At 32.3% G+C, this 23333-nt stretch overlaps 1 protein-coding gene across 1 annotated transcript in view; it reads right to left on the bottom strand.

The window, feature by feature from the left end:
• Positions 1-17575, bottom strand: part of LOC115886678 — a 107217-nt gene extending 89642 nt beyond the window's left edge. The window contains exons 1-4 of the mRNA XM_030905932.1: positions 17463-17575; positions 15013-15067; positions 13436-13577; positions 11594-11750 (exon numbers count right to left, since the gene is read on the bottom strand). Coding sequence (XP_030761792.1) covers positions 11594-11750; positions 13436-13577; positions 15013-15067; positions 17463-17575 — 467 coding nt within the window. The remainder of the gene's footprint in view (positions 1-11593; positions 11751-13435; positions 13578-15012; positions 15068-17462) is intronic.
• Between the last annotated feature and the right edge of the window lie 5758 nt (positions 17576-23333).

Here is a 23333-nt window from a genome sequence, read left to right as displayed (position 1 = left end):
CTGCACATAAAATTAAGTAAAAGAGTTCATATACATGTATGTCCTAAAATGCTTAGTTTCGGAGATACAGGGTGTAGAAATTTCATTTTTATTTGATTTTTTCAAAATAATTTCTGAAGTAACGTCAATATTTGGATCAAAATTGGTGTCTGGGCGTTTTTTGACATGAGAAATTTGATTTTGATGTCAATATGACTCCTCTTTGAAGGGGGCGCCACCTACATTTGTTTAACTGTTTTGAAGAGTCGTAATTTTTTGTCCGTACCCTTATAAAATTACTGAGTGAAAAATTGTTCATTTTCCTGATTTTTTTATCTCTTGGTAAAAATTGTTACGAGCAGCCGTTCTCAAGATATTTAGAATGGAAACAGTCAATATTATTTACAAAAAATAAACATGTTGAGTAGATAATTATTTGACTGAAATGATAAATTTGGGAACTTTTTGTTTTTTTTTTAAACTAATCATAAATTTTTCTTTAAAAAATGATGATAAAACAGTTTCTGTTGAACTTTTGGCACAAATATTTATGATTTCAGTCTAAATAACTATTTAGTCAACATGATTAATTTATGTCAATGATGACAGGTATCGATAATTTAGATTCCAAATATCTCGAGAACCATTACTCGGAGCAATTTTTACCAAGGCACCTTTTTATGTAGAAAATACCGTAAATGTATATTTTTTTTACTCATTAATTTTTTATATAGTTACGGACGATAAGTTATTATCCTTCAAATCAGTTAAAAATATGTATTTGGCGCCGTCTATAAGAAGGAGTCATATTGGCATCAAAATCAAATTTCTCATGTCAAAAAACTCCCAGTCATCAATTTTTATCCAAATATTGACGTTACTTCAAAAATGATTTGGAAAAAATTGAAATAGAAATGAAATTTCTACACCCTGTACATTTATACGATCTTTTTTACTTCTTTTTAATTGCAGAATATGCTGCCGAAGTTTCCGGAATACAGTTCGGACCACCCTGTATAATCTTAATACAGAGACATATGTATTTAGTTCATTTAACAAAGAGTTCTGATCTGTTGTTGTTTTTTTTAAACATCGTTGAAATGTTATTATTTTGATAAAACACACTTTCAGATGCTTTAAGTTTAATGAGAGTTAACTTGAAGCTTCTAAAAGTGTGATTTATGAAAATAAAGCTATTATATTGAAGGATTTGGGGGACATGTTTGAAAAAGTGTACTTTGAAATGTTGAAAAAGTAAATAATTCGATCCACTTTCACAAAATTCGTATTAAAATGACGAAAACTTAAAGGGGACTAACATGCAGAATGAGTGGGAAGAAGCGGCTCAAAATAGGACTCAATGGAGAAGAATTGTAAACTCAATTAACAACGACAACCAAAAAGTAAAGAGGCAACAAAGCAATGAGATTTTTCAATGTCCGGAGTGCAGTAGGCAGATAACATCACGAATCGGGCTGTTCAGTCACAGAAAATCTCATGAAAGAAAACGCCTTGTGTGACCATCTTCTGATGCGTGTTAAATACTCGTCAGCGAGTAATGGCAATATGTATCAAAATGACCGCCTGTGCGTCTGTTCGTCTGAGGACTCCATTCGAGTTTGGTTCCAATCGATCCATAATTAAGAAAAATTCTGATGATTTTGTCCACCTATAGGCCTCGGTTCGAAACGTCGAGGGCGTCATCTTGTAGCCCGTCCCCAATTATGCCGAAATCGACCCATATTTTTATTCAACATCAAATCCTTAGTCCCACCTTAATGAAGATGTAAAGGAAACGTCGCATCCAACTTTAGGTTGCCGCCCACTAGACCGCGGCGCGGTGCAGCGCGGCGCGGCGCCTTGTGGAAATTTCTTTTGTCTGCTTGCCATGTATTTAAATGAACCGCACATTAAGGTTGTCGCCCACTAGAACGCGGCGCGGCAGCGCCGAAGCGCGCCGCGGTATTTCCGTCAAGAAGTCGGAAGACTTCTCTAGCAACTTTTTTCCGTCTCCCGCGTTTCGGCGCGTTGCAGTGTGCGTACTCACAACTTCTTTCTTTTTTTGTTAATTTTATGAGTTCAAACTTTCCTTTTCTTCTTCACCTGCTCTTCCTTTTCCTCTGTTAGAAGAGCAGAAAAAATACGCTTTCGTCCGTACTTAAACTCATTGCTTTAAAAACTAAACTACAGTAAGTAAAAAACACTTTGACTAACTAAATAGCGTTTCCGCGTTTCAAAAGCGCGCTATAATGGGCGCAGTCCCTTCGCAGCCGGAAAAAATTCTCTTCCCAGCGCCGCGCCGCGGTCTAGTGGGCGACAACCAGGGTTCGGAAGTAGTTAATTAAGACGTAATTTACCTGTTTAACTACGTGTAGTTTTTCTTCAAAAACTACGTCTTTTCCCGTTCTTTAACTACATAAAAACTGTAAAACTTTAACTACACAAAAATGATGTGCGAATATTATATTTAAAGCAGGCATTCTTCTGTTTTCTTAAATACATTGTGTTTTCTAAAGCTTCAACTTATTACAACCTCACTTCAAACCTGTGATATTTGAAAGTTACATACATAGGTTACATAAACTACACCCTCTACATAAACTACATTAACTACATGTAATGTAGTTTATGTAGTTTTTAAAAGTAACATGTAGTTTTCCGAACCCTGGCGACAACCTTTTGCAGGGTGGGACGGTGTGCACCGTCGCACAGTGTGACGAAATCTAAGAACAGGTGAACATTGGCTTTTTTTTCGTGGTTTTCCTACTTATCTCAATGATATTCGACAAAAACTACATGATATAGCCAAAAAATACACGTTAGAGCAATGAGAAAGTATGTTATATTACAAATAAGGGTAACTTTGCCGTCCGTTTTAAAATATATGATTATTTTAAAGTAAGAAATATAAGAAACATTTTTTTGAAACAAATAAGTTGTAAAAAAATGTTTGTTTAAATATGGCAGCAGTATCTTAAAAAAATATGTGTGCAGGGTGGGTTAAATTCGACGCTTTTAAATGGAAACACCCTTTTCTATAGGAGATAGATAAAAACTAACATCGGTGTCTGGAGCTCAATTTTTGTCAAAAACATGGTGAAAACCGCATATCGATATCTGTTACCGTTTCGGAGTTACGGGGTGTTTTTCAAAAATATGCATTTTTAACAAATCGCTGTAACTTTTTTGCTATGGAAAATTTTGTATTTTTATGAAAACATTTTCAAAGCACCCTTTTACGTAGAATTTAATGGTTTAAGTGTCATTTTTTTAAAATTAATAATTTAAGAATTATCAACAGAAAGTTTGATTTTTTATATGGAACACCCTGTATATTTTTAATTTATAGAAAAGAATTTAAAATTACCTTTCCAAAAATGTAACACACTTTCATTTTGCTCGATTCCTCTTCGAGATATAGAGTATATGAAAATTCGCCCGCTTTAAATAAGTAGGCTTTGAACGGCACCGGCTGTAATGCAAAAAAAATCTAGCTGTGAGCATCAATTAAAACGAAAATAATATTTGCTATCAGAGATGCTTATAACAATTTAAAATATATTAAACCAACATCAACACATTTAAACTATATCTAATAACAATAAAAATAAACAGCAAACCAAGACATGAGATTTTGCTACAGGTGTTCGACATATCGACCGTCTTCTGTTTTGAACAGACGGGGCAGTTTTTGAACATTTCTCGCGGAATTCATTACTCAATGGGGGTGAAAGACACCCTCTCATAACTGCTAAGTATTTCTAATTCTTGTCTAGATTATACGGAAGAATAAGGAACCTTTATTCTTCCGCAAATATATCCATAGGATTAGATCCATGGGCACTAAATCAGGCGGCCTCGACGACCAACGGCTGGGATCTTGGTTAGCTATTCAATTATTCTTGAAATTCGCTGCAAAAATTTGCTGATAACTTCAGCGTTCAAAGGCGGTGCGTCGTCTTGCTGGAAAAATATGTTTTCGAGTTGCATTAAGGGCATATCATCAATAAGGGGTCCAAAGCCTAATACTAGTTAAAAGTGGCGAACTTTTAAAAATTTTATATTTCGAAGGGGATTATAACAAAATATCAAGTGTGCTATATTTTTGGAAAGGTAATTTTAAATTCTTTTCAGTTAATTAAAAATATATAGGGTGTCCCAAATAAAAAATCATTTTTTCTGTTGATAACTCTTAAATTATTAATTTTAAAAAAATTATACTTAAACGATTAAATTCTACGTAAAAAGGTGCTTTGGAAATGTTTTCATAGAAATGCAAAATTTTCCATAGCAAAAAAGTTACAGCGATTTGTTCAAAATGCATATTTTGGAAAAACACCCCGTAACTCCGAAACGGTAACAGATATTGATGTGCGGTTTTCACCATCATGTTTTTGATGAAAATTGGGCTCCAGACACCGATATTAGTTTTCGTCTATCTCCTATAGAAAAGGGTGTTTCCATTTAAAGGCGTCGAATTTGACCCACCCTGTACAAAATAGTATATTAAACAACGAGTTTCGAAAACGACGTTTTGCACACGAGTTCGACAATTTGTTGGCTCGAGTCGCAGGCAAGAGCCACAAGTCGAACGAGTGTACAAAGAAGTTTTCGAACGGGTTTTTTACGCTATTTTTTCTACGACTACAAATTAGCAGCAAACTCACTCAGTTTTTGCCAGTTTTGTGAAATAATTTGCGATTTAATGATGACACTTTTCTGACGGCTGTGTTGCGTTTGGCGTTTCAGCTAAACATTGGAGGTTAAAAACTTAGGTTAAAATCGTTAAAATTGGCACATGTCGTGTGCAAAATGACACATGTCGTTCGCTAAATCCTTAGCACACAACAGTTTGCAAAACGCCAATTTCAGGTCGAGTTTTCCGTGTGTCAAACTGCATTTTCTAGGCCAGTCGTAGAAAAAATATATTGTAAAAAAATGTACCTACACTAAATCAAACTACTTTATACATCATTATGTGTAGTATCACGTTAACCAACCAAATTTAAGAAAGAAAAATCGAAAAAAAACTTCTTTTCTGAACAAACATACATTTTTACATATAAAAAAGAATATTAAAATAATTTGAACATTTTATAAAAGTAGGCAAACAGAAAAATGAAAATATTCTATTTTTAAATTGCTAAAAATCCGCAAATGTAAAAAGTTAAATAGGTACATTCAGATGCTTATGCTCAGGGAGGCAGACTAAAGATATTCGTTATGATAATATAAGGGCAAAAGACAAACTTAATTTTCAAAATCTTCTGTTTATGTTTCTGTTTCTTTGGCTTCAGTAAATAAATCCACCCTTCCATTTTTTAAATATTTTGGTCGAAAATTTTTAAAAACGGCCATAAATTTTCTTAAGATTTAGAGATATATAGATATTTCGTAAAATAAAATATTTTCTTCCAGGATCGGCTCCAGGTGGATACAAATTAAATACAGTAGAATACTAGAAGGTTTACTTTATATTGTCATACATGAAAGACCCTATCCAAATGTGTCCATTTTTTTAAAAGTCAACTTTTATATAATTTCCGAAACGCTCTTTGGTATAAGTTATATATTATAAAAAATTAGACACTAAGAAAAAGTGCTGTCTAAAAAATTTTAAATGTGAAATGTTGAAAAAGAATCATTTCTTCAAAAATAAAAAATATTCTAAAAAATATTCGTAACCCAAAAACGTTAGCAGACCATCAAAAAAAGATATTAAAAAAGGACTAATTAATTTTACCAAGATTTGATGATTCATAGATATGGCCTTCTTACTATAAAAAGAAGGAAAAAATCTTAGTCAACCCCTGGAGTGTCGTCCTAGCATTCATGTAAAAGAAAATTTCAAGATTCGGTTGTTGATTTATTCGCTAATATCACAGAATATCTAGCTACGCAACAGAAAAATACTCGAAATGAAAGAGCTAAAATTGCACAAATAAAATACTAGATGGCGCGACAATATCATAATCAGAATATAATTGGAAATTTTCAATTTTCGGTTTTGGATCAACGACACGTCGACGGCCTTGAAGCTCGGCTAAATGTGCCAGTTGTCAGATTCAGAAAGACTTGTCAGATACACTTATATTAATTATTCGTTTGGTTTTTAAAATAGTTTTAAGTTTAAGTATATTATTAAAAAACATATGCTCACAAAATACATTTTTAATATATGTACACTACTTTATTATGTTATCTAAGAAAATAACTTTAATTACCTTTAAAATTAATATTATACAGGGCGATTGACAGTGATATTTATTAATGCTGAATCGTTAGTAATGAAATATACGTTTAATAATAATGGAAATAATTTATTAAAATGCAGTATAAAAAATGTTAAATGGCTAAAAAAATACTATAATAACAAATTTCTTCTGTTTGCCACGTTTTTATATAGACCTAGATAGATTTTTAAAAGTGACACAGGTACAATTAATTAATAATATATTAGTTCGGCATAAAAATTGCTGCCACGGCATCGTACAATAAATTAAAATTATTAATTAAACAAATCTTTATAAAGAAACGCAAGTATACCAAATTTTGGCCCAATCGAACTCCAGGAAATGATATCATAATATTGTACTATATTATGGTACCACCCGATATACTTCATAATATTGCAATGTCACCGAAGATCCGTAGTATACCAAATTTAAGCACAATCAAACGCCAGGAAATGGTATCGTAATATAGTACTATAGGCTCTGCTATAGGTAGGTACCACTTTATATGCATCATAGTACCATTATATTACAATGTCATCGAAGATAGGTAGTATACCAATATACCAAGTTTAAGCCCAATCGAACGCCAGGAAATGGTATCGTAATAGTACGTAGGTACTACATTATGGTACCTCTTGATATGCTTCATAGTGCCATAATATTGCAATGTCATCAAAAATACGCAAGTATAATCAAATATGAGCCCAATCGAACGTCAGGAAGTGGTATCATAATATGGTACTATAGAAGGTACCGCTTTATATGCATTATAGTATCATCATATTACAGTGTCACCGAACATACGTAGCATACAAAGTTTAAGCCCAATCGATAGCTAGATATTCTGTGCTAGTATGCAGCATTTCTCAATTTCGTCACACCGTGCGTCGCTCACAGAGCCTACTCAACTCTCACATCTCAAATTTTGACGTTTCTTTAAAACTAACTGTCACATATTTAAATTTCATTTAAATCTGACGATCTTTAGACCACTGATGATGGAATTTCATAGTGAAAGCACAGACGTTAAATTAAAATACTTTACTATTTTTATAATACATTTAGTAGATTTGTAAATAAAAATAGCTTCCGTATGCAAATTGCTTTTCACGTATCTTGAATGGCGTTAGATATATTTAAGAAAAAACATATTTGTAGGAAGAAATATGAAAACGCTATATTCAGACCCTCGGGAATCATTTCCGGTATGGTAAAACTTTTTACCGTAAATATATACCTCGATATCAATAATAAATCTAGAATATGTTACCGTTAGTTTATCAAAAATATTTTTTTATATAGAAATAAATATCTTAAAGCCATAAAAAAGACATTTAGACCATAAAATATTGCATTTTTATAGTTCATAGAAAATTTTACATGGAAGGAAATAGATGCTAAATGTGCCGTAGGGTTCAGTGAATTTATTTTTGAGGACTTCAGACCAGATTAAAAACAATGAACAATGCGAATAAACCATCAGATGTCCACAAAAAATTAGGATAGCATATTAAAAAAATACAGAATATAAACTATATTCTATGATAGAAGTTATATAGACAAACCTAAATAAACAAAACAAAGTCAGGCTATCAAAATATCGGAAAATTTCACGAAACGAATTTATATACAGAAAATTAATTTTTAAATCAATTAAGTTTGGAACTCTGCCATATTCCACAAATTGACAGACAGGCTTAGAGTTTATTTGCAATAAATTAATGTCCACTGCAAATCAATCACGTACTGGACATTATAGAATAGCCATTCAACGGTGTACAGTGGGATAATATCATATTCACATCTACACAGATATTGAAATATACAGGGTGGCGCGGTAGCGCCTCTCATACGCCGCGGGATCTCCAAGGAGAACGGTAGTTTATATCGAAATGAAATTTTGACAGCGTATTTTAGCGAGCATTTTATAAAAATACTAGCGTGTACCAGCGACTTCGTTCGCGTCGAATTAATAATTTGTAATGGTGATGGAAAGCAAAGCAAGAATTTCCATTAACATACAAACTGGATAAAATTTTCTCACATTTATGTCAGCATGAGAAAAAACAATATGGCGATATTATTCTATAACTTGGTAATATTTGAGGGGTAGTTTCACCTCGTTGGAATTTGACTTTCGAAAAATCCGTTTGCCAAAAATAAGCTTTTTACGTCAAACAGTTTAAGCAGAATCGTGGTTAAGAAATTACCTACCTTTTTGGACCACCCTGTATGATTTTTTAAAAAAATTTCCAAATATGTATAGAAACCAAATAAATTATGCTTGTCCAAGCGTTTTCCCAAAAGACTAACCGTTTTTTAAATAACAAATATTGTAATATTTGAGGGGAGTTTTCACCCTCTTGAAATTTGAGATTCGAGAGACCCCTACTTATCGAATCTCTACACCCCACAGTCAATCCGTTTGCCAAAAATCAGCTTTAAACGTCAAGCAGTTTAAACAGAATCGTGATTAATCAATGGTCATATTTTATGAAACACCCTGTATAAATTTATAAAAAATCTTAAAATATGTAAAACAATAAAATAAAATATACGTGTTTAAGAGTTTTTCCGAAAAACTCGCCGGTTTTTAAATAAAAAATATTTTAATATTTGAGGGATAGTTTCACTCCCTTAGAATTCGAGTTTCGAAAAATCTCTTCTTATCGAACCTCTACACCCTAAAGTCAATCTGTTTTTTACGCCAAGCGCTTTAAGCAGGATCGTGATTAATCAGTGACCAGATTTTTCGAAACACCCTGTATATATTTTTAAAAAATCTTAAAATATGTAAAAAACAAAATAAAATATACGTGTTTAAGCGTTTTTTCGGAAACTTGGCCGTTTATGAAATAAAAAATATTGTAATATTTGAGGGATGGTTTCACCCTCTTGGAACTGAAATTTCGAAAAATCCCTTCTTATCGAACCTCTACACCCTAGAATCAACCTGTACGCCAAAATTGAGTTTCTTACGTAGAGTGGTTTGAGCAGGATCGTGATTAATTAGTATGTCAGTCACTTAAGGATTTTATATATTAGTATAGATATAGAATTATACAGGGTGTCCCCAAAAAAGTTACATATCAAAGTTGTGTTTTTTCTAATGGAACACTCTATATATTAATTGATTTTCGGATTCTAGGATAAAAAAAGGTGAGTTTTATTAAAGAATCATATACCTAAAATCTAAGGATTTTGACATATTTCACATTTTGTGGAAATGAAGAGTAAATTTTAAATTTCCATAACAGCTACCTAAATTTTAGTTGACCTTGTATAGCCTGATATTTAATTACAGTAACCATTGTATGCTAAACCAAATTGAAAATTGATCCGAAAAGTTATACAAAGTGAAACAAAATTAATATGGAACATTATTCACTTTTAAAAGCAGGTTACTTTAAATGGAACACCCAGTATATTTTTTAGGTATTCAATGGGGAATTTATATATCTTCAAAATATTATTAATGTTGTCTACCCCTCAGACAAAGATTTTCCGAGATATTTTAATTTTTATGATTTTGCGTCAGTAAATCTTTATTATTTGAAAAAACCTAGGTGGCTGTGTACCTTTTGTTAATTTAACAAAAATTAAAGATTGTAAAGTAAAATACTCAAGGGTAATAAAAAGATACACGTTTAAAACATATTTTAATTATTACAGAATTAAAACTAGATATAAACCTATAATTATGCGACAAAAATTAGCTAGATGAAATCAAATGCTCAAAATGCTTCCTATTAACTTCATAAAATGATTGTTTTTTCAAAAGGACCTTTTAATTTTAAAAGGCATATGGCGAGTCCCGAAAAGCACCTACAATAATTTCTCTCATGATGTCGACAATGGTTGGTCGAGTTTTGTAAACTGTCTTTAACATATCCCCATAAAAACAGTCTAGATAAAAATCAGGAGCATATAAGTATTCTATTAATGCACACTGCATTCAGAAACTAATAAAATCATATCAATTCTCTCTTTTGTAGGATAAGTTTGCATTTTCGTCAAATTTCTGAGAATTTTTTTTGTTTTAACTGACACAAAATGATAACTAGTTGTTAAAGTTGGACTAATTAGACAGCTATGTTGAAGTAACGTCAGACCATATCACAGCCCCCTAGATTTTATCAAATAATAAAGATCTACTCAGATCAAATCATGTAAATGAAAATATCTAGGAAAATCTTTGTTTGGGGGGTAGGCAACCTTAACAGTATTTTGAAGAGACATGAATTCTCCATTGAATATCGGAATAATATACTGGGTGTTCCATTTAAAATAAGAGAGTAACATGCTTTTAAAAGTGACCAATGTTCAATATTAATTTTGTCTCACCCTGTATAACTTTTTCGATCAAGTTTTAATTTAGTTTAAAGTACAATAGTTAATTTAACTACATACTAGGCTATACCGGGTAAAATCCCATTTAGGTAGCTTTTATTGTAATTTAAAAATTGTTTTTATTTCAAAGTTTCTTTTTTCGAATGTAACTGTTATTAAAAACCCATATTATTATCCATGTACTTAAACACCCGTTAAACGGTAGCCTGCTAAAATGCCGTTAATAGATATTGTGACGTCGTTCATGTCGGCGGAAAGTAATGCCTAGCCATAAGCATATTGCAAGAGCACCTATGGCTCCATGGCTGAGGCTATCGGTTGGTAAGCGAATGGTCCGGGGTTCAAATCTCACGCTGACCAAGCCTTTTTTATATATTTTTTTGCTTATAGCGTGATCTTATGGCATTGGTTTCACTCTTTTTGGTTGGATTGGTTTAGTTGTTTGGCGGGTTGGTTAGCGTGGTTATTTGGAGGGTGTTAATTCATTGGTTAGTTGGTTACTTGGTGGGGTTGGTTGGTTTTTACTAATTTATATTTGTTTTTTAATTTTTTTATCAGTGTCGAGGTTAGTTGCGTTGGTTATTTGGTGGGGTGGATAGCGTTGGTTAGTCCTTGTAAAATTCCTATATTTCATAAAGCCGTCAAGTGCGTCACATCAACGACGTCATACCTATTAACGGCATTTTAGTAAGCTACCGTTTAACGGCAGTTTAAGTACAGCCTATTATTATTGTTTGTTGGGAGTTGGGAGTCTAGGTATCCGCTATTGTTGCTTTAATTGAACATGATAAAATCAATCTCTGGACTTATAACCTGTTATAATCTCTCCTGTGAAACTCTAACTCTATATTTACTTATATCTCTTAGGATATTTAGGTTGAATTCTATAAAAATGAGTAAAGTATTTGATTTCAAATTCTTAAGCATTTAAACAAAGGACGCTTTCTATTTGGTCTATATACAAGATAAAATCGTCGATAACATAAATCATATTCAATTACAAATATAGCAAATAATTTAATACTTACTATCGAATGCGATCGAATATATCTTCCAATCTTATATCTATGACTCGTTCTGTTTTCTCAAACTCGATTTTGTACATATTATCTTTTAATTGTGTGATGTTCTTAGGTTGAAATGGTGATATTGCAACTCCACATTTGCATACCGAATCCACACAGTCTGTAAAAAAATTAAAAATTAATTAAATTTACAGATTCGCCACTATCAAAAGTTATATCGAAACTCTAAAATTAAATCTTTTCACCCGGCATTAGTCGCTATAGATTTAAAATCACATGAGTTGTCACGATGAAGCATTTTGCTCACATTCATTAAATTTAATTTTACATTCTATAAGTTCTACAGGGTCTGGCAATAGTGCGTCGGATATCTGTATGAGTAAAAAACTCGAGAATTTTGTTTAAGTGTAAACCTAAAGTATGTACAAGGATGTATTTCAGGAAAATATTTTAACTTCTATAGGGTGGCTCAAGAAAGTTTGAGTGGATCGGGATAATTTTTTTTAAACGGTACACCCTGTATATTATTGCATTTTTGGCTTCCTTTCAGATCACTTTACGTAATCCTAAGACATAAATAAATATATTTCGATAGTTTCAGAGATATTAATAAATAAATAAAAAAAATTTATTTTTCAACCTTCATTAAACAAAATATTACAAATACAAGAAAGGTCCTGAAATCAAAACTATATTAGATATTTAATTTAGATAGCCTATACTTACTTTCCTATAAATATCGTAATATTTAATCATACAGGATGTTCAAAATTCTACGCCAAACTTTCTAAAATATAAACTAATATTGCATTATTTTTTTTAAATGTAACACCCCGTATATTGTTTTTTTATTAGATGGAGAATTAAAAAATTAACATTTTTTGTATTTAAAGTATTTTAAAATTTTTAGTGGTTTCGCAGATACACGCCAGTATTATTTCATAATGACTCTCTCAACGGTAAAATACGAGAGAAAAATCATTGAGTGGCTTTGGTAAAAATTTACTATGGAAAATGACATTGAAGATATAAAACGACGAATATCTGCAAAACCGTTAAAAATTTTGAAACACTATAAATACAAAAAATGTTCATTCTTTAATTCTCCATCTATTGAAAAAATAATATACAGGGTGTTCCATTTAAAAAAAAACGAAGAAAAATTATTTTATATTTTAGAAAGTTTGGCGTAAAATTTTGAACATCCCGTGTGATTTACGATTACCATATATACAGCAAAGTAAGTACAAACCATCAAAATTAAATACTTAATATAGTTTTGATTTCAGGAGAGTTCTTGTATTTTTAATATTTTTTTTATGAAAGGCTGAAAAATAGATTCTTTTTATTTATTTATTTTAATATCTCTGCACCTATCAAAATCTATTTACTCATATCTTAGGATTATGTAAAGTGATCTGAAAATAAGCCAAAAATGCAATAATATACAAGATGTTCCATTTAAAAAAAATCCTCCCCATCCAATCACACTTTTTTGAGCCACTCTATAGAAGTTAAATTATTTTCCTGATATACATCCTAGAACATACTTTAGATTTGCACTTAAACAATTTTTTTTTATTCTAGGAGCTACAGATGCCCCCTGTATACATTTATCTTTATTATGCAAAATATAAACTTTTGTATTTAGAATAACATTTTTATTGGTACCTCTATAAATCCAATTCCAATGAGAACGATTAATGTCTATACATTTATGTTGTGTAAAAAAAAGTTAATAAAAAAGAAAAGAAGGAAAAAAAGATAACAAATAATGAAAAAATGGCAAAAAAGTCAAATAAATTAAAAAGAAATACAGAAATAAAAAAGAAAGATTGTTGTTACCTGGTATTTCGTAACTTAAAGCTTGTTTGTAACACTCATTATTGTCTTCATCGGCAGCTGTGAACAAGTCAACGTGGTATTTACATCCATGTGTTGGTGGTTCGGCAGGATGGTTTATTTTTGGTTCTATTACAAAATGTTGCTAAAATAAATAGAAATGTATTTAAATTTAGTTCATTTCAAATACAGCAAAATTATCAAAGACATATAAAACGAGCTGTAAAATAGCGCCCCCTATAACGTCTACTGTCAAATACTCATTATTATTGTTAACATGGTATACCGAGTGCGTCTCAAAAGTGGCTCATCCCTATAATTTTTAAATTCTTCAGATAAAAAAGCAAGATTTGGTATGTTAGTATATGACATAAATCAGGATTGATTGCCGTATTCAATTGTTTTCGGTCACTTTCTGTTTCACCGGAAATGACTACAACTTTTGATTCTTAAATGGTACCCTCGGTATTTTTTTACTTTATTCCATAGAAAATGACACTCTAAATCAAACGACATATCATATGTCAACTTTTGACATATTTGGCTCAAAAACAAATTGTATTTTAAATTTTAATCTAGAGTGCCATGGCTGTGTTAAAAACACTAATTTTTAATCAAGGAGCCTTGGAAAAATATCGAATAAAGTAAAAAAAATACCCAAGGTATCATTTAAAAATCAAAAGTTGTAGTCATTTCCAAATTAACATACCAAATCTCGTCACTTCTGAGACGCACCCAGTATACGAATATGTAGTATAATTAATATCTATTAGTAATATCCCGGTGGTATTATATGTATACGCATATTTACTATATTTTTACCTGTCTCTGTTATTTAGTGCAAGGGAACATTTAATTGAAACAGACGAGCTATTCATCAATCAATTTACACCAAAAAAGTATGTTTTAAAAATCCATATTCTAAAATATGATCGGATGACTCAATCGTTCTAAAATATAAATTTTCATAAACACTACATTTTTATATGTATGGACCTTAAAATATCCAAAAATAAATAAATATTATGATTGTTTTACTCATCACACAGAACAAACTAAACGTATTTTGATCTACTCATACTGGATCAAACCATCGCACAGTGATGCCGAAAACGCGAAAAGTGGCAAAAAATAATTTCTCAACTTACTACATTTTTTTAAATTATTTTTGTTAAATGTGGTTCCCTAAGTATATACGTGATGTTTCGAATTCAGAAATTTGAATTATGTATACAGAGTGTACTTAAATTGGCTGTAAAAAATAAAAAATGGGTTGTAAAAATTTAATTATATTATTTTGTCTTTAATAGCACATTAATTTAATACTCTATTCTTTGTAAAGTTTAAACACTCAAAACAAGTTTGTGTAAACACATAAATAAATATACAGGGTTTTATTTTCAGCCCCTTACAATAGAATTAGCATTTCGTGTTAATATAATTAATCCTTTTTTTCTGACCTAGTTACCAATAAGTATTAGTTAAATTCAATTTAAAAAGATATTTACATTCATTTCCATGAAAAAAAAACTAAATAGATCTATATATTTTATCTAGTTAGCTATTAATGAAAGTAATACCAAAACATCTAAAAGACTGAGCGCTCTTTTCGCATTAGATGTAAGCAGTTGTTCACTTACAACCATTTAATTTTAGTTATATTTTAGTTCTATAATTTAGAAATATCTGTAATTACCTGTGGTAAAAATATTATAGTTAGATTATAATTAGAACTGTGTTACAAGAATTTAATACGCAAGAAAAAGAAACTAAAAATTATCCTCAAGCTTCGAGATAAGATGGATAATATATTTAATATGGATTTAGTAAATGGATAAAAAAATAGAATGATTTAATCTATAATAAGTTTTGGAGCCTCAGGATGCTGTTCTATTTTACTTGACAGGATAAGTCTTGGTGATCTCTTACTATATCCGAGAAAATTAGTTTCTAGAAGGTGCCTGAGATTCTTGATAAAAGTTGTTGACTGAATATTGACGCATCATAGACACATTAACACGACTTTGTGTAGTTTATATTAACAATAATTATTCAAAATGAATCAGATTTCTAATAATATTAAATTTAATGTCATATAGGCACAAAACGAATAAAAACTTAGATTTAACTGGGAAAAGCTAGTTAAAATTACACATTAAAAATTATTTTTAAATTTGAATACTTTGTATATCGAAAATTACATTGAATACGAGAAAATATATTACAGTTTCCTTTCTAAAACTAATTAAAAATAACCAAGAACAATATTTTACAGCACCCAAGAAACACTCAGTAATATACTGTCATACGTAATTTAATTTGGGAAACTAAATCATGGTTTTCGGGAGAGTTAGGCAACCTAAAGGGTATTTGTGGGTTAATGTTGGTCATGAAACTTCGTAGTTATGAAGAAAAAAGGCTAATAATTGTAACCCACATCATATTTTTTTGGAGAGCATTTTGTATTAGCTTACATAAAATGTGATTTTAGATTAAGCAGTTCTTAATTACATCAAGGTGTTTATTGATTTTTTTTTTATGGTACCAGGGAAGTTAAAACTAGAATTATCATGAGGAAAAACAGTTAAAAACATTGTACTTTCTCAGAGTACCATCAGTTTTTAGCTAATTTATCGCCAACGTTAAGGGCGCTAATTTTATTTAATCAAAATTTAATCAAAATATTTTAGCTTCAGCTAATAATCTTATAAGCTTGAACATTTCTTATCAGGGATTAATAATGGGGCCGTTTTTACTCAAAAATCTTCACGATTCTGAAAATATGGACTATTTGGAACTATACGAGTGAAATTATAATTTAAAAAAAAATCTTCTGATATTTTGATTTTCTGCCGCTATTGGGAACTTCTGCATCACTGTGCATCGGCCCAGTCTTGGTACAGGACTAGTTCAGTAGTATAAAGATCTAGGTCAATTATGCATACCAGTCTTGGGCCCAGCTTTGGGAATAGCCTGGAATGATAACATCGTGCCAGGCTTGGTTGTCCAAATTGAGCCAAGCTAAATCACCAAGGCTGGGCCATGCTTGATTACCAGAGTTGGTCCAAACTTAATCACCAACATTAGGCCAATTTTGATCCCCAAAGCTAGGCCAAGTTTGATCACCAATACTGGGCCATATTTGTATACTAGTTTTGGCCCGACTGTGGTTATGTGGTGCTATTATGGTTGTCGAATTAAAACATCGGGCCAGGCTTTGAATCCGACGTTGGGCCATCACTGATCGTCAAGGCTGGGCCTGGCTTGAATGCCAAGACCAGGCCATGTTTGATCGCCGAGAGTTTAATGTCGAATTTGATCCAGCAGCAAAAAAACAATAATTGTTTTTGAACCCAGCATTTCGAATAAAGTTAACACACAAATAATTATATTCATATTCATATAATCATATATTTAGATTAGATTTGAGAAAAGCATTTAACAGCCGTACACCTGCTTTATGTGCGAATTTTCTGTTTAAAGTTTGTCAAGCCACAAAATAAGAATCAACTGAATCAACTGATTCTTATTTTGTGGTCAGGTTAACGCCAATAGAGGGAGTAATTAAATCATATGATTTTAGTGGATCATCAGGACGACTTTGGTGGTCTACCCCGAATAGGCAAGCTCCAAACAGAAAATGCACGTCAAATACGTTACAGAACTTGTCTATGTTTTTAATCAAATCTTGTCAAAGTTTTTAACAAAGTCGCCATCTAGCGATCATCGTGCCACTAAAATCATATGATTTAATGACTCCCTCATTGGCGTTAATTCAAATATAATCAATGCTATGAAGCATTTGTTTACAAACATGATTATAAAATATAAATAAAAATTATTTTTTAAACAATTTTTTATTTATTGTGAGTAAATTTCTGTTTAACGAATGAGCTTAACTACATAGTGTCTTGTTTCCCAGTGCTGGTCCAAAGTTGGGTGAATTAAGAAATGGCTAAGACTCGATTTCCCAGTATTGGACCACATAAGTCTAAATCAGAAAAAAATGGCCCAGGCTTAGTTGACTAACTCTGGTTCAAAGCTGGGTCGCCGTAGCATGGCCAGAGCTGAGATCTCCAGTGTTGTACCAAAGTTGGGTGAATTAAGAGATGGGCAAGTCTCGATTTCCCTGTATTGGGCCATGTCTAAATCACCAAAAAATGGCCCAGGCTTGGTTGACCAACTCTGGTTCAATGCTGGGTCGTCGTAGCATGGCCAGAGCTGAAATTCCCAGTGTTGTACCAAAGTTGGGTGAATTAAGAAATGGGCAAGACTGGATTTCCGAGTGTTAGCCAAGTCTAAATCACCAAAAAATGGTCCAGGCTTGGTTGACCAACTCTGGTTCAATGTTGGGTCACCGTAGCATGGCCAGAGCTGAGATTCCCAGTGTGGGGCCAAAGCTGGGTGAATTAAGAGACGGGCAATACTCGATTTCCTGGTATGGGACCAAGTCTAAATCACCAAAAAATGGTCCAGGCTTGGTTAACCAATTCTGGTTCAAAACTGGGTCGCCGTAGCATGGCCGGAGCTGAGATTTCCAGTGTTGTACTAAAGTTGGGTGAATTAAGAGATGACTGACCATACCAAATAGTCACCAGAAAGTGGAGTACTGGAAACAAAAAAAGTATATCAGAAGAAACAACTAGAGAACAGATACGATTACTATTCCCGACCGTAAAGATAATACAATGGCAGACTATTACCATTGAGAGAGATAAAATTCCATATTTCTCAGAAGAGGAGATAATAGAGGCGACTCAGAGTCTAAAAGTGGAAAAAGCTCCGAGCTGTGATGGCATTCCTATTGATGTTATCAAAGCTGCCGCCAGACACGATTGTAAATCGGTCATGGATGTCATGAACTTCTGTCTCAGGGTAGGACATATTCCAATGGAATGGAAAACCGCGAAACTGGTACTAGTAGAAAAGAAAACCCAAGATAGTACATCAAATTCGTACAGACCGATATGTTTGCTAAATTCTGGAGCTAAATTGTTGGAGACCCTTTTAAAAAATAGACTAGAAAAGGAGCTTACAGAGAAAGGTGCCATCCATGAAAACCAATATGGATTCAGAAAGGGCAAATCCACAATAGATGCACTAAATAAAATCCTAAACATAGTGGACAATATAAACGCTAAGAGTTACAAATCCAGAGGAGTCGCAACACTCCTGACATTAGATATAAAAAATGCATTTAACTCGGCCCAATGGCAAGAAATAATAAGACAACTTGAAAACAAGGGAATCAGTGGGTACCTAATTAGAATGCTCCAACAATACCTCCATAAAAGCTACATTGTTACGGAACATGGAGAACGTTTCAGAATGGTATATGGCGTCCCGCAAGGATCTATACTTGGACCGACACTGTGGAACGTTTTCTATGACCAAGTGCTTAGAGAGGACTACGGACCGGGGTGCAGTCTTATTGGATATGCAGACGATCTAGCCCTAGTGACAAGTGCCCCCAGCAAAAGCATGCTTATAGAAAGAATGACTGCTGCAGCATACACTATTAAAAATAAGCTGGATGAGATGGGCATAGAGTTAGCTACCAATAAGACTGAAATTGTCATTTTGGCGGGAAGACAGAAGATGAAGGAGGTAGAATTTAGCTGGTGCAATACCAACATTAAAAGCACAAGGGCCGTAAAATACATGGGAGTTTGGCTAGATAAAGACGCTCGGATGACCACCCATATTCGAAAACTTCAGGAAAAAACAGAGGCAATCATAAAGCAGTTATCCAGAGTTATGCCCAATCTGAAGGGACCGGTGGCAGAAAAGAGGAGGTCATTGGCCTCGGTGGTGTCTTCCACGATTCTGTATGCGTCTCCCATATGGGAGAGAGCCCTAAAATACAAACTCTACGAAAATATCTTAGACTCCATAAATCGTAAAATAGCGCTGAGAATAACATCGGCATATAGAACATCTCCAACTAAGGCCATTCTGGTCCTAGCCGGTATCCCACCGAGAAAGCTCCAAACAGAACAAAGAAGTCTAGTGTATAAACATGGAGACCAATTCAGATTTGAGGCCAGAAATATTATACTGGACAAATGGCAGGATGCGTGGTCGCAATATCAAGGATGGGCTAAAACGTTTATTTTAGATATAAGGTTCTGGGTAAACTGCAAGGCAATTAATATAGACCATTTTGTGACACAAGCCATTACCGGACACGGGGTTTTTGGCACCTACCTAAAAAGAATCGGCAAAAGGGACAGCGACACTTGCACTTACTGTAATACTGTGGACAGCCCGGGTCATACAATATTTCCCTGCCCTAGGTGGCAAACAATAAGGGCAGAAACAGAAGAAATATGCCAAAGGAAGCTGGAGGAAAACACAGTTGGTATCCCCATTAGTGAGGATGAAGAAAAGTGCCGAGCCATTATATCAATGCTGCATACAATAATGAAACATAAAGTAAACGATGAGATTAAAGCCAAAAATTCGTGATACTGTGATATTATTGTCTGTGATAAAGAACTAAACTGTGATAAAAAACTGACTGTGACTCGATTAAAATAATAAGGAAGATTTATGTATATATATACATATATGGAAATGAATGTTAGAATAGTTTAGAGAATATGAGATAACTGAGAATCACCTACTATCCCGATGTCATGTAAGTCTTATGTAGCAAAGATGGGTTTTTAGTGGGTAGGCCCTCCCTCTGGGTAGAGTAGGGGGGGAGATCACTCCGGCCCTAAAGGCGTTTCCCATTTATAAAAGAAAAAAAAGAGATGACTGAGACTTGATTTACCAATCGTGGCCCAATATAGGGTGAACATAGGATTGGTCAAGCCTGAATTACCCAGCTTTGGACCAATCTTGGTGAGCCGATTTCTGGTTTCCCGCCACTGGACTGGGCCACGCCTAGCCCCGTTGTCAAACTACAGGGACTCCTGTATGGGTAGTGAGCCAATTTTAATGATTTTTTATGCAACTTGTAGCAATGTTTTTATTGCAATTTGTAAAGTTATTTGACTTTCTCTAGTCTCTTTTCAAATTAAAAATTAAAGTAAAATAAAGTTAGATACACTATTTTTTGACATCCCGTAGATCAATATTGGAATATTATCAACAAGAGCTATTAAAAATAATATTTTTTAATTTTATTATGTTTTTACAATATGCAATTTAAGATTTTTAATTTGAATAACTGCTAGAACAACTCTCGTAATTCTACTCGTGTTTTAGATCTTGGTGAATTTATTTCCAAAGTAAACTATTAATTTTCCATTCACAAATCCTCCGGTGGTTTACACAATAAGGTTTATTAAATACTAAGTTTATATAAAAAACAAATATGTAGTATGAACCAGCCGGCGTTATTTTCAATGAGTAAGCCAATGCGCTTCTTAAACTATGCATATAAATTAGTCATTATTCATTGAATTATGTTTATCCATTTTATCTATTTTTGTAAATGTGCCACTTATTGTCTGATGTCGAGTGTTTTTGTACAATAACGAACGAAAATAATCTCTTCACTTTTCCGGTTTTTACGTCGATACGCCTATATTTGCATCATTAATGAAAGCAAATTTGATAAATAATTTGACTACTACAGTACTCCGACATAAAATATAACAATCTAAAAATGAGAATTTGATTGAATTTTACTATATAAAAAATTAGACACTTAGGTATTATAAACAGATCAGTAAGCGAGGATAAAAATAGGGTATTACCTCCGAATTCTTGACACCCGCACCGATTGACGTGAAATTTTAACAGTGAATAGAGATATACAGTACGTCTGTTGGATCTGTGTCTAGGAAAGGAATGCGGACAAAAAATATTTAAATAAACAACAATATATTTTATACGTCGACTTGACGGTACGTCACCGCAAATCGCTCCGCCCACTCATTTTATTGGCTACTTGCAAATTTGTCGAATTTTTATTGATGGGACGCGTCGTCTAATTTTTTACGAAAAACATCGAGAGAATATCGTTTCCCCTCTCACGGATACTCCGTAGCTACAGAACGGACAGAATATTGTAATAATACAGTAATAATGTATTTTAAACTCTTTATTGTAAATGTTGAGATGTATTGATTTCACTTTTACAAATGACTTCATGTAATAAAAGTAAAAAATGCAGATGCATATTTAAAAAATATAAGTTGGCCTCTGTATCTCACAAATTATCAGCTAATTTGAAAATCTAAAAATACTATCAGATAGCCCTAATAAAGTGGCTATGAGAATGTGCAATTAGTTTTTTGATTTAGATTTACGTACTGTACAGGGTCCGGCAATAGTGCGTCGGGCATCTGTAGCTCATAGAATAAAATACTTGAGAATTTTGTTTTAGTGCAAACCTAAAGTATGTACCAGGATGTATTTCAGGAAAATATTTTAACTTCTATAGGGTGGCTCAAAAAAGTGTGGGTGGACGTGGATGTTTTTTTTTAAATGGAACACCCTGTATATTATCGCATTTTTGGATTCCTTTCAGATCACTTTACATTCACCTAAGATATAAATAAATATATTTCGATAGTTTCAGAGATATTAAAATGTAATTCAAAAATATATATTTTTCAGCACTTCTTAAAAAAATTATTAAAAATACAAGAACTGTTCTGAAATCAAAACTACATTAGGTATTTACTTTAGATGTAAATTATACAAGCGTTCAAAATTCTACGCCAAACTTTCTAAAATATAAAATAATTTTTCTTCGTTTTTTTAAATGGTATATTATTTTTTTATTAGATGGAGAGTTTAAAAATGAACATTTTTTGTATTTAGAGAATTTCAAAATTCTTAACGGTTTCGCAGATACACGCAGTATTATTTCATATGGCGCTTTCAATGGTAAAATACGAGAGAAAAATCATTAGGTGGCTTTGATAAAAATTTACTGGTGGCAAATGCCATATGAAATATAAAACCGCAAATATCTGCGAAATCGTTAAAAATTTTGAAATACTGTAAATACAAAAAATGTTCATTTTTTAATTCTCCGTCTATTGAAAAAATAATATACAGGGTGTTCTATTTAAAAAAAATAAGAAAAATTATTTTATATTTTAGAAAGTTTGGCGTAGAATTTTGAACATCCTGTATAACTTACGATATTCATATTTATAGCAAAGTAAGTACAGAATATCTAAAGTAAATACCTAATATAGTTTTCATTTCAGAACAGTTCTCGTATTTTTAATAATTTTTTTAAGAAGGACTGAAAAATATATATTTTTGATTTATGTTTTAATATCTCTGAAACTATCGAAATGTATTTATTCATATCTTAGGGTTATGTAAAGTGATCGGAAAGAAAGCCACAAATGCAAAAATATACAGGGTGTTCCATTTAAAAAAAAATCATCTAGGTCAACTCACACTTTTTTGAGCCAACCTATAGAAGTTAAAATATTTTCCTGAAATACATCCTGGTACATACTTTAGGTTTGCACTTAAACAAAATTCTCAAGTTTTTATTCTAGGAGCTACAGATGCCCGACGCACTATTGCCGGACCCTGTATGTAGAAACAAAAGTTACATAGTATCGATGTGTGCTTTCACCCTGGGGGTGAGTGCCACCCCCTTCCCGGGTTTGTAAAAAAAATCACCCATTTCAATTACACAAATCAATAAACGGATGAATTATAAGCAAAAAATATACTATAACATTTTTTCACAAAATTAATATTCAAAATCAATATTCAATTAATAGTTCGTGGACTTTATCTAAATTTATAACAGGTTATTTCTAATTAATTTACCTATATTAAGGTTAATAAGTAAATATTTATTATTTTATCAAGAAAAATGAAGCACTATCTGCTGGCGGAATGAATGGATATGTTACTAATGATTTTATTTTGTAACCTATTAGGCAGAAATCTGTCTTAGAATTGAAGAAAA

Source organism: Sitophilus oryzae, unplaced genomic scaffold, assembly GCF_002938485.1.
Source record: "Sitophilus oryzae breed Bouriz unplaced genomic scaffold, Soryzae_2.0 scaffold_494_pilon_pilon, whole genome shotgun sequence".
NCBI classification, from domain to species: domain Eukaryota; kingdom Metazoa; phylum Arthropoda; class Insecta; order Coleoptera; family Curculionidae; genus Sitophilus; species Sitophilus oryzae.
This window is presented reverse-complemented; position numbering and strand designations above follow the sequence as displayed.